The sequence below is a fragment of the Mchenga conophoros genome, linkage group LG5, assembly GCF_057382185.1.
Source record: "Mchenga conophoros isolate Kocher_MC1m ecotype Shallow Benthic linkage group LG5, M_conophoros_male_GT1.1, whole genome shotgun sequence".
NCBI classification, from domain to species: domain Eukaryota; kingdom Metazoa; phylum Chordata; class Actinopteri; order Cichliformes; family Cichlidae; genus Mchenga; species Mchenga conophoros.
Genome location: NC_140530.1, coordinates 23,065,191 through 23,078,553, shown reverse-complemented (window position 1 = coordinate 23,078,553; position 13,363 = coordinate 23,065,191). Strand labels below are relative to the sequence as shown.

Below are 13,363 nucleotides of genomic sequence, written 5' to 3'. Positions count from 1 at the left end.
AACAGATGGCAGAGCAGCTGATGACTCTGGCCTATGAAAATGGCATCAATCTGTTTGACACAGCGGAGGTCTACGCTGCTGGCAAGTGAGTATATCCTGTGTGGCGAGTCACTTAGGAGTGAGTGGTAGCAGCAAACATTACCAAACTGCTAATGTGTGATTGATTATGAAGGCAAGCAGAGGTTATGTACTTGCAGACTCCAGTCAGGTGTTTGAGCTATAGTGGTGCACAAATATTCCACATTTAGAAGTGATGTAATACAGAGTCAAGGTGCCAGCATGTTGTCTTTACTTATGGTAACTTACCAATATGCCAAATATCCATCTCACATTTCCTGAGAGCACTGAATTGTTTGTCTCCTAGAATACATAAAAACTGTAAAGCAGAATTTCTTTAAAACTTAAAATCTGGACAGTCGTCTGAGGAGGGGTTCTCTGGGTGACCTTCTTTTTATATAAGTTCATTTAAATAAAAGACAGAAAAGACATGACAATCACAACATTACAATTTAACATCGACATCATATGCAGAGGCTTGGAGACGTTCTGCAACAGTCCCAGGGTGGATGAATTTTCTTTTGGTGTTACAGGATTCATCTCTCTTTACGTATATTTTCCACGTGTATCTTAATTGTTTTTTGTTTTTTACAGCGGACACGCTAGAGCTGTTTTGTGACAAAGTGCATTCTAAACAAACTAACCTTTATTAAATGAATATATGACGATGGAAATGCATAAATGTTTTATTTCCATCGTTTATTTTCACATGGTTTGAGGTTTAACTGATGCTAATAATTATGTCGTCTCATTTTACCCTCTTCTCAAACAATAGTTTAATGGCATTCAGCCTCTGGGTAAGCTCCACAGTATGTTTATCTCGATGAATCAACTCCTCATTTTCTTGGCTATTATTAAAGGAGGAGAAGAAATTAATGTCTGCCTGGCCTGCTTTTCACAACGAAAAGTGCCATTTGTCAGGGTTCGGGTATTCGTGGCATAAATTTAGGGGATGGGCAGTGATGATACTTTAACCTCAGAAAGCATGTTGCTTTATTGCTGGATGTAGTGGATGTTTAAATTCCAGTATGGATTAGTCTGGCTTTGTAGTAGCCTGGGTGCTGTGAAATAATCTAAGGGATTATCCTTTGCAAATAGTGTCTCTTATTAACGGGAGCAAGTCTCCTGTTTAAATCCTCCTGAGATTATTCTATTTTTTCCATTATGTTTGGGGAGATGCATCAGAGTCCCCGTGTCTCAGAAAGGGAAATCAAAAGATAACAAAAGAGGAGAAACAAGCTGTAGGTCTCAGTGGTTGTCCTCGTTTCGCATCTAATGCCTCAGCAGCTGTGGTCTGATGCACGTCATCACACCACGATATTAATGTTTTGGGGAGTTTTCAGCAGTCTTGTTGATTTATTCATGAGAGAGGTTGATCTTTGACACAGAAGCAAAACCAACTCTGGCTTTGATCATCGTGCTGCCATAAACCAGAACCACACTTGAACAGAAAGGACAAGCCTGGCACGTGCAAGTGTTTGTGACAGCACGTCACACAGCTCGAAATGTGTTGCACAGGTGTTAATCCTGACAGCTTCCACTGCAAAGCAGCACCAAGGAGCTTATATTACACACAAACACACGAGAAGGAGTCGAACAAATCACACAGTTTGCGCGTCATAATGGAAAAAGCTTTCATGTGAAGTCCTCGGTTGTGGCTTAGGATTCTTTCTATCAGTCGGGCTTGAAGGATGTGAAGTGGTGGTGTTGGTGGCTGCACAGTCAGCTGCTGTGAAGTCGATTCTGTGTGGTGAGCTTGGACAGATAAATAAATTAGATTTGTAGGCTGTTTGTTGTAGCTTAGCCCTCAACTAAAAAATTGGTCACGGAACAAAACACTGAACGCACAAGAATATTCAAATATTGATTGTGATGCTTGATTAGCATATCCATCCGAATACATGAGCTACTGTTTCTGAGAAATATAAACAAATATGTCTCTTTGCACAAACAAATGTGTTGTGCTTAACCCATGTAGCTGCTCTTATCAGCAAGCACACATGGCACGAAAGCTTTTCAAAGTATGGCAGTAATTGGCAGAACAGAATTTTAGTCTTTGTTTTCTCTCAGGCTCAGAGGCATTTTGCTGGAGATCAATATTAAATGTGTGACATGGTGAAAAACAGGTGGCATAAGCCCTGAAGAATGTGAAAGTAATAAAATATAAAGAATCCATGAGTAGTGCCGCATTACATCATTGCTTCCTGCCCTCAGAAAGTCAGAAAGCAACTCAGCATTGAAATAAAGCAAAGCTTTAATTAATGGGTGGATGAAGAAAGGCAACCTGCTCGAGGCTCAGTGAACCTTATGTTTGGTCACTCAAATTACTCACATTTCAAAGGGGCAATACTAAGAGCCAGAAACACACACACACACACACACACACACACACACACACACACACACACACACACACATCATTGCTCTCAGGGGAGTGTTCATTGCTCGTTGTTTAAAAAAGATGTGAGTCCAGCTGGCAGAGGCTGAAATCACTCGGAGTAATAGTGGGCAGCTGCTGTTTGGATCAGCAGAATGTACAGAGGCACAAACACACGAGTGGGGAGGTTGAATATTTAATTTAATTTATCTTTTAATAAATGGCAAACAAAAGGTGGAGATAAATGGTACAAAAATGTTATGCAGGATTTAATATTCAATTGAAACAGAGACAAAAGCGAAGCAAACAAACAAATGGCCCCTGAATATTAAAGTAAGGCTACATTCACACTGCAGGCGAAAGCGCATCAAAGCCAAAGTCTTTACATTAAGGGCCATCAGTCAAACAATATTGTTTGGTCTGGGTCTAAACAGAGCGCGTTGTGTGTGATGTCTTCTTTTGCGCATGCGGGCTGCTTTGAGGGTTCACACTAGTTTGCTGTCACATTTTATTTGTAGTGTGAACAAGCAGACAAAAAAATCGGATTTGATCAAAAAATCGGAATTGAGCGTTAAGACCTGCAGTGTGAACGTAGCCTTTAATCATTCATACATCCATGCTTTGCATACATATAGTAGCAAGTGGTACACATGAGCAGGACTGGTCATAGCTGTCGAATATTAGGATGCAGGGGAAAAAAGGAAAAAGGGTACAGCACTACAAAGTTTATTATGTGCTTATAATCTAATTTTTTTTTGAGTTATGATACATAATAACCCATGGTTATCAATCATTGGTGTATCAATATAGTTATGATTTTAAAAAATACATAAATATGAATGATTTATTTGTAACTGAAGTGCAGATTTCTAGCTGTAATTTAAGAGATTTAACAGAAAATTGTACATTAATTGGAATTGCTGATGATTTTATACATTGTTTCCCTTTTTCAGAGGCCTAAGGATAATGGGCTAACTTGAAAACTGATCCTGCCAACTTTGTACTTAATTGTTGTTGCTATTATTCTTGAAAGTTCAAACAAATTTAAAAGTAATTCCAGATTTACAAAAGTGTTCTTCCACTCAAAAATATAGGTAGTTTCCCCATTTATGTTTCATACAGAAATACCAGGATATTCAAGTAATGTATAAACATGAAAAGGTTTCAAAATTATTCTTTAAAAAAAAAAAAAACAACTTGCACATTATTCGACTTTATACAAACATGGTTGTGCCATTCTCTTTGGTATCAGCTGTCCTTAATACTTCCACATAATTAGAGCCAGCTTATTATTTTCTGCCAAGTAATCTTGTATTGAAATATTTAGGTTAGGAATTTACCATTTGTGGCCTCTTGTCTTTTTTGGGGGGTTGTGGGTATGCCATTGTGACTCTCACTGCGATTTAAAATGCGTGGATGATCAATCTGCTGTGTGATCTGTGCAAATCTAAAACTCCTAAACTTCTTGATATTCTTGATATTTATAACCACCTCTGTAATATTCTTGATATTTATAATTGAGCTATTTGTAGATATTAGTTCCATTTCTTAAATTTGTAATATCTGAAACATATTGCACTATTTAAATAGTTTAATCTGTTACTGTTACTGTCTTGGAGCAACTGTAACCCACACAGTTTCCTCGGGGATTAATAAAGTATTCTGATACCTTAAACTTTTGCACATTACTGAAACTGTTCAGACTGTCACACTGACAGGAGCTGTAATGTGCTGTGCTGTGGGTAAATTGTGGTCCTTGAATTTGTGCACAAATCGGATACTTGCCGTAATATTTGAAAACTGTGTCAATTAGAGGTGCTAGCTGTACTCATCGGCAAACGTAAACAAATCTTAGCTGGCATGACGCTTTTTCTACCTCTACAGCCAGTTGGATTTTATGTGAAACTGTGTCACAAGGAGGTGTCTCATTATTTGTCAGAGGGAGCTGGAGAGACATCCTGCTGACAGGTTTCTGCCCAGCCCTAATGAGCCCCGTGTTGAACGTAATGTCACTCATTAGCACCCCTGTGGCTGCTAATGAGTGACTTGGTGGTGGCTCGACAGCACAGCTGGGACCGGGCGAAGAATTGGACTGCGTTAATCAATTAAATAATTAAATCTTGAGACAGTCGGATATAAGTGCTCATATCATTTCAAGACTATCTATTTTTTAATGTTTTTTTTAATCATGCTCTCTTTCCATCTGTTTCATAGGGCAGAGGTGGTGCTCGGAAACATCATAAAGAAAAAAGGATGGAGGTATGATATGAGGCACACTTTAATTGCATTTTGTATTTTTTTATTTTTTTTATTTTTTTTAATTTCCTTCCCAGCCATCTGGCCTAATCTTGTATCATCTCGTTCCTCTGCACATATTGGGAGGCTTGTGTGTTGTGAACCGGAACAGTAAGGTGGGGAGATGAAAGATTAATGTGGGCAGCCTTGCCACACTCCAGTGTCTCCTCCTCAAAGATGATAAATAATGGATGAACTTCTAGTGGCTTGTCTTCTACTTTGTCGGTCCTGTATGGGTATTTGTATAGCTCAGGTTATATCAGATCAGGTTTATGTGCTCGCAGCACTCATTCACTGGCATTGTTTGCGTTCTGGCACAGACACCGTTATTGTAGGATGTGTGCGAGAGTGATGCTGATAGAATAAGGTAGAAACGCATGAATGACCTAAAGATTATAGTTTGTGCATGTGCATAAGCAACTCCAGTGCTTTTTTTGATGTAGTTCAGCATGTTTGCTTGGCAGATGTTGTAACAGATGTTTGCTTACTTTTTTTTTTTTTTTTCTTTCTCCAGACGTTCGAGTTTGGTGATAACAACAAAGATCTTCTGGGGTGGAAAGTAAGTTTCATCCTTAACTCTGCTGTTTGCCCAAATGGAAAAACTACCCTCGCGTGTAATTTTTCTCGACTTGTTTGATCCTGATGCTCCTGGTAATGGGATCATGTGTCATCCAAACTGATCTGTTGTCAAGTGCTTTCAATAAAGCTGGAAACATCGCTCATATTTCATAAAGGATAAAATGATATTATGTTACCGTCCAGGAGCCGTACCAGTCACATTTTAAATAATGGTGTCAAACACACTCTCATTTCTTTTGTATTTGTTTTCATATAGAGCGGAAACTGAAAGAGGTTTATCCCGAAAACACATTATAGAAGGTAAGTAGCAGTGCTGCGTATTATTGGATTAAATGTTGACACTTCAACAACAAAATTAATTAATAGCTTTGGGTCAAGGGAATCAAAGCTTCATTTTAAAAACTAACGCCTCCCCTGGAGTTATTGGAAAAGTTTTGGCTACAGTCAGTAACCCATTTAAAGTAGAGCTGGGCGATAGAACGATAACGATATGTATCGCGATATAACTTTTACTCGATAGAGAAATTAAGCTATCGCGATAGACCTCGCCGCTCTTGTTCTCTTAAAAAAAAAAAAAAAAAAAAAAAAGGTCAGCCGATCCAAATTCAGTAGCGCAGAGCCGAACCAATCACAGCCGCAGCGTCACGTCGCGTGACTTGTTACATACAGCACAAGTGCCAAGCCGCACGTGTGTTTGTTTGGGAAGCAGCCAGCGGGTAATGGAGCCAGCGCGTAATGGAGGAAATGAGTGTGCCGACTAGAAAAATCAACCGAGCGTGACCGAAGAGAAAACAGATGATGGTTCCAATGCCGGAGAGATTGTCGAACGGAAGAGCCATAGAAGTTCCGTAGTTTGAAGGTATTTCGGCTATTTCAAGTCTGACAAAAAACAGAGTAGCGTGCACTGTAAATTGTGCCGAAAGCAAGTCTGGAAATACAATAAACTGGTGCATGCATCACACTGTGCCACGTTATTGTTTCGGTGAAATGAATTTCTACAATACTGTTAATTCTACTCTCTGCAGTGTTTAAATGCTTACATATACACACAGTTACTGTCCCTCCACACATACGACTCGGCTCTGCTTCTATGCCCCAGCTTTGTTTACTTTTTCCCACCGAGGCTTCTAGACTTCTGATTGGCCAACATTTCTGCACGGTTAGGAATCTAGCGCCACCTGCTGCTTTGGCATGTTCATAGCAGCGTTTTCCTTCATTTCTGCCTTTATGTGTGGACGGGATTATTTTTTAAAACGAAAACGGAAAATCTCAGTTTTCAAAAATACCCGTGTACGTGTGGACGTAGCCTCAGTCTCTGACTGGAAGCGCTAATTCGTCATTCGGCTTTTGTCAGACTAAAGTAACTGTTAAAACTGTTTGAAAAGCTAAGCTATACAACAAGGAGAGATTGAGAATTTTCTTTTAGTTCTCAGTTTATTTGATACTGACAAAAGTTAGTCAGTTTTGTCTGTTCTTCTGTAAAACAAACTAAGATTTATTTTTAGAATTAATATTTTGTTTCTAAGTGGAATTGACAATTTAGTCTGTTTCATTTGTTCTATTTTGAAACTTAAACGCTTTAGCGGCTGTCTTTTGTGTAGTTTGCAATATTTGCCTTTATTTATCTGAAAAAGTCTCATGTTCCTTAAGTACATCTACCCTGTTGAACTTATTATGGGAAATAAATATTTAAAAACAAGCTGCTGATTATTTCACATTTTACTTGTGAGCAACGGCACATTTAAATCTTACAAATATAGTTATTTGGCTTATATCGTGATAGATATCGTTATCGCCTGAAATGAAAAAAACATATCGTGATATGAAAAAATCTCATATCGCCCAGCTCTAATTTAAAGTATGCAGTTTGATAATCCTCTGCACTACTTTTCTATACACTTTGATATTTGCAGTCACAGTACCATTGCTGCTCAACTGTGGTTCCTATTTTCCAGGTTTAAAAGCCTCTTTAGAAAGACTGCAGTTAGACTACGTGGATGTGGTTTTCGCGAACAGACCGGACCCTAATACACCAATGGAAGGTAGCAATTCTATTCTCTCTACCCTTTTTCTGCCTATTTATCACCTTTTTATCACTTGTTGTCATACTGTGCTTAGAGAAAAGGCATTCTTTCTGTCTCTATGACGACTGCAACGTGAAGACTCGGATATACAAATCTCTTGTAACTGAAACATCTATTTTTAAATGCTGCCTGTTGTCCTGGTGCTTCCACCTCCACACTCAGAATGAGGATGGATGCGGATGCTGAAGACCTTTAAATGGCAGAGTGCTAACTGTGTGGGGGCTCAGCTGGTCACACAGTATCCATCTGCTCCCGTGTTATAGTTCCTCTTCGGGTTGTAGTCCGGTCAGGGGCCATCTCTCTGCCTTCAGTTTGCTACTTCACTCAAGCTGGCTCTTCCAGAATACTTCAGGATCTTGTTGAGCAGAAGTAGCTGGTGTTGTTTAATGTAAAGGTTGAGGCAATTCTTACGCCCCTCTGCCCTTTAGAGATTGCACACAGTTCAAATGGGCAGTTTTGAATATGCGTCTTCCAATCTGTAGTGGTAAAGCCATCTGGTGTATTTTATGCTGGCAGTAGCTGAAGGGGTAAACAGGGTGAAGAGGAAGTGAACAGCTACTGTCAGAGTAAACACAGTAAACCCCTTAAGACAAGCACACACTCCCAAGATGAGAGGCTTGGTCTATTCGACTCTTTTATGAGAAACAGTGCATCAGTGTGATGGATTATTGATGGGTGATAGGGCCCGTCTTATTATATGCGTGTTCCTTCTCTTGTCTGGGACGCTTCGATCGCTATCTGACATTTTTTATATTTGGTCTGCAGGCGAACCAAACAAGTTATCACTTAGATCGATAAAAAGACGGAAATTACAGTCAGATAACGCAAGATATTGCTCAACAGCACACACACAAGCTGAGTTGGAGCTCTGTGATTTAATTTCTCACACGTGTTACACACACTGCACATGAAACACTACAGATGATTATCTTCATGCCACCTGGCTCCACACACCATTTGGGATAAGCATCTTTCATCAGAACTGCCGTTGAAACATGACCAACCCATTCAGGCCACCTTAAGAAAAAAAAAAAAAAAAAAAACCCACCACCACCTCAAACAGGAGAGGCAGCAATAAACATCTCAACATGCTGGTAGCACCATCTACTCTGGAGTCGAGTGTTACATAAGTTGAAACAGCCGCAATTTTCTTTGTGACCATTTATTACACGGCGTGCTGCGGGGGAAAAACTTTTTCTAAGGTTTATTTTTTAGCACCTGACGGCTCTTTTTAGCTTCTCATCTGTAAACACTCAGCATACTATTTCACGTGATTCAGTTGATTTAGAAAAATCTCAACAGGATCTTCAGCTTTATTTTGAAAGGTTTATGTGGAAAATAAACAAGCGGACAGCGGAGGCACACGACCGTCGTTGTTGCTAACGACAACGCATAAGAACAGTCGTTTGTCCGTCCATAGTGTGGTTATATTAAATATAAGAGAAAGAGAGAACTTTAAGAAATTCTACAGTGACCATCAAAACGATGAAAAATATTGACGTAAACAGTTTATTTTGCAACACCACAAAACAAACGATAGCATAATATGAAACGATAGACGTTTTCATATCGTCATCTTATATATATCATTATATCGAAAAGCCCTATTTAAAAGCAATAATAGTTTGTCACTCGCCTACCTATGTAACATCAAATAAATACATAAAAATAACTGCTTTCACCTACTACTCCAGCGGTCCCCAACCTTTTTTGCGCCATGGACCGGTTTATGCCCGACAATATTTTCACAGACCGGCCTTTAGGTGTCGCGGATAAATACAACAAAATAAAACTAGTACCGGTACCGAAAAAAAGAAGATTTATTCATAACAAACGTGAAAAGACCCAGGAAAACTGAGTTAACGATAAAAACGATAACAAAATAACGCTGAAAACCATACATTTCACACCTGAGCCTCAACTCACGCGGCCCGGTACCAAACGACTCATGGACCCCCCGGGGGTTGGGGACCGCTGTACTACTCAACTCACTGGATAACGATTTGTCAATTACAAGTCATTAGCATTCGCGCATGTGCTGGGTAATGTACCTGTTACGCCCCACTTAATGAACGGAGTGTCGACTGGAGTGAGGGGTAACACAAAGTGAAAGGGAACACATGAACTACTGGAGAAAGAGATGTCAGTATACAAGATTTATTGCCTAAAACTACTACAGTACAAAAACACAGGGAAGCTCTTTTCTTCAGGGTCTCCAAGGCCAAAACAATAAACAAAACACCCCCTTTTAGCTAGAAATCAAAACCAAGTACTCACTAACCAAAAACAAAATACAATGGCTGAGCTCCCTGTCTAACCAAACCAGGAGAAAACAGGTGAAACAAAAATGGCAGAGAACCCCTACCTGCTTCCACAATGACAAACTAATTATCACAATAAGGGCACACCTTCGCTCACAATAAAAGAAAGAAAAACCAAAGTTCACAGAGGGTAAGTTCTCACACACATACACACTAAGGCCCGCTGCCCAAAACTCTACAGCTCACAGCTCTGGCAAACATGGGGAAAATGGCAGGGGGTGTGGCAGTTTAGGATGGCAGCCTATATGCCGTGGCTGACGAGCTGGAACACACCTCAGCTGCGGCTCATGAGGCAGACCTGCAACACAAGAAAAGGAGAAAAACAACTCATCTACAGAGGGAGAGCCACTAGAGGTCAGCGACCGTAACACCCCCCCCCCACATAAAATATCACATACAGTAAACAGACACCTTTAACAACTGCCACCAGGTCCGTTACTGGGGTTAAGGGGTTAATACTGGGTCCTGGACAGTGCGTCAGCCACCACGTTGTCCACACCTCTCTGATGTCGGATATCTATGTTATACTCCTGAGCAAGCAACGCCCATCTCATCAATCTTTGGTTATGATTGTACATGTGCTTTAGGAATACCAGAGGGTTATGGTCAGTATAAACCATGACAGGGGTGGTGGTTGACCCCACGTACACGTCGAAATGCTGCAGAGCAAGCAACATGGCCAGGGTTTCCTTCTCAATGGTGGAATAGTTGAGTTGATGAGGCTTGAACTTAGCTGAGAAGTAGGAAACCGGGTGACTGATGCCATCAACTCCATCCTGCAACAGTACTGCTCCAGCGCCCGTAGCGCTTGCATCCACTTCTAGCTTGAAGGCCTTGCTGAAGTCGGGAGCAGCCAGTACAGGGGCACTGCAAAGGAGAGACTTGGCACAGTCAAATGCATGTTGGCACTCAGCAGTCCATACGAAGGGTTCCTTTGGACTGCACAGACGAGTCAGGGGAGCCACCACTGTTGAAAAGTTCCGGCAGAAACATCTGTAGTAGCCCACCAGACCCAAGAAGCGTCTGAGCTCCCGTCTGGTGGTGGGCACCGGGTAGCTCAGTACGGCCTCCACCTTTGCATTCACGGGGCGCACCTGGCCATGTCCCACTTGTTTTCCGAGGTATGTCACTACCGCCTTGGCAAATTCACACTTTGCCAGGTTCAGAGTTAGGGAAGCCTGGGTTAAACGAGCAAAAACATCCCTCAGAGTACCCACGTGATCAGTCCAGCAAGAAGAATATACCACAATGTCATCCAAATACACATTACAACTGTGAATGTCTGCTAACACAAGGTTCATAAGTCGTTGGAAAGTGGCTGGTGCATTCCGCATGCCAAACGCCATCACTGTGTACTGCAAGAAATAGTCTGGAGTAACAAATGCTGAAATATCAGAGGCTCTGCTAGTTAGAGGAACCTGCCAGTACCCTTTTAACAGATCTAGCTTTGTTATGTAGGTGGCGGCTCCAATACTGTCTATGCAGTCTTCCATGCGAGGCAATGGGTATGAGTCAGGGACTGTGACTGCATTTACTCTCCTAAAATCAGTACAAAAACGAGGAGAACCATCTGACTTTGGTGTCAGCAGACATGGAGAGCTCCAAGAGCTATGGCTAGGTATCGCCAAACCATTTCCAAGCAGGTACTGTACCTCGTTTTTCATTAATTCCCTCTTGAGTGGGGGGCACCGGTATGCGTGTTGCTTAATAGGGCACGCATCACCCACGTCAATGTCGTGCTTTAACACTGGGGTTTTAGACGGTACATCCCCAAACAGACTAGGGTGCGCTTGGATCAGATCTTTCACATCGTCTCTCTCGTCATGAGGAAGATAGGAGAGGTACGTGTCTAAGGCACCAAGAACCTCTGAGTTTGCAAGCCTACCGCTCTGCTGACCTTCACTACCCTTCACCAAACCATCATCATGGTTTATGGGCACAGAAATGAGTGAGATGGAGCCCTCGCGATCGTCTTCCCTAGAGTGAAACAGTTTCAGCATGTTTATATGGCAGAGCCGTGTTTTACGCCTCCTATCCGGAGTGCGAACGATGTAGTCTGTGTCATTGACTTTGCTCTCTACCACATATGGTCCCGCAAATTGGGCTGACAGAGACGGACCAGATGTGGGCACCAACACGAGTACCTGATCACCAGGTTTAAAAGAACGCTGCACTGCCTTCCGGTCATACTGCCGCTTCATTTTCCCTTGGGCTGCTGACAGAGACTTCTTAGCTATTGCACAAGCATGGTACAAACGTTCCCGACACTGCGTGACAAACTCAAGCACATTTGATTGCGGCTGCACATCAGACAAAAACTGTTCTTTCAGGGCTTTTAGAGGCCCCCTCACACTGTGCCCAAAAACTAATTCAGCAGGGCTGAAACCAAGGGACTCCTGTTTTGCTTCACGAGCTGCAAACAGCAGGAATGGCAGTCCCTCATCCCAGTTCTTGTCAGTCACCAGACAATATTTTCGCATCATCAACTTGATGGTCTGGTGCCATCTTTCTAGTGCACCTTGTGACTGGGGATGGTAAGGGCTGGAAGGGATGTGTCTGATACCAAGTGATTGTAATGTCTGCTTGAACAGTTTTGACTGGAAATTGCTGCCTTGGTCGGTCTGAACAATTCGAGGCAGACCGAATGTTGAAAAGAATTTAAGTAGAGCCTTAATCACAGTGGGAGCGGTGATTTTTCGAAGTGGTATGGCTTCAGGAAAACGGGTTGTGGCACACATGATTGTCAAGAGGAACTGATTACCCGTTTTTGTTCTGGGTAGAGGACCCACACAGTCCACTAAAACACGCTCAAAAGGCTCCCCAACTACCGGGATGGGTTTAAGAGGAGCAGGTGGCACTGTCTGATTAGGTTTACCCACAATTTGGCAAACCTGGCATGTTTTGCAGAACTTGGCAACGTCTTTCTTCAGACCTGGCCAGAAAAAGTGCTGAAGAACGCGGTCATAGGTTTTAGTAATACCTAAATGACCTGACCATGGGTGTTCATGCGCAAGCTGCAATATGCCACCCCGGTAATCCCTAGGAATGACTATTTGGCGTACCACCCCCCAACCCTCATCACCTCCTTCCTGCTGTAATGCAGGTCTTGAGACCCATTTTCTTACCAGTAACCCATCCTCAAGATAAAACCTGTGTGCCTTTTTATTGTTTGCCAACTCGCTTACCTCTTTAAAACAGTTAGCGAGTGACTCATCCTTTTCCTGAGCCTGGCTCAAACACTCACGTGAGACCGGCAAAGGAAGAACCTCAGACAGAGTAGCCAGACCCTGTTCATCGAGCGCTGGTTTAGAAGGGCTAGCAGCTGGCTCTCTGTCCCCAGTTAGAACAGATCCAAGAACAGTCTCACTTAGGTTCACTTCCTCCAGCTTCCGAGCTTGCGACCTGGTAAGAACACTGACAGAAAACACATCAGGGTGGGATTTCAACAGCTCGTCCTCTTCCGGGATACAGCTGGGTTTATCCACCACCTCAGGAACAGGGAGTACTTTGTCCCCAGCAATATCATTTCCCATTATAAACTCAACACCCTGAATAGGAAATGAGTTTCTTACTGCAACCTTGAACAAACCAGAGGCTAACCTCGACTGCACATGAACACAATGTAATGGTGCAGGTATGTAGGCCATCCC

The 13,363-nt window shown here is 42.0% G+C and overlaps 1 protein-coding gene across 5 annotated transcripts in view; it reads left to right on the top strand.

Moving 5' to 3' along the window:
- The window catches only part of kcnab2a (potassium voltage-gated channel subfamily A regulatory beta subunit 2a), a 108,380-nt gene that overhangs the window by 77,797 nt on the left and 17,220 nt on the right, over nt 1-13,363 (top strand). For all 5 annotated transcript variants that reach the window (XM_085274316.1, XM_085274314.1, XM_085274315.1 and 2 more), the window contains 5 exons: nt 6-85; nt 4,649-4,693; nt 5,244-5,288; nt 5,565-5,608; nt 7,264-7,350. In XM_085274316.1, the coding sequence (XP_085130442.1) occupies nt 6-85; nt 4,649-4,693; nt 5,244-5,288; nt 5,565-5,608; nt 7,264-7,350 (301 nt within the window). The remainder of the gene's footprint in view (nt 1-5; nt 86-4,648; nt 4,694-5,243; nt 5,289-5,564; nt 5,609-7,263; nt 7,351-13,363) is intronic.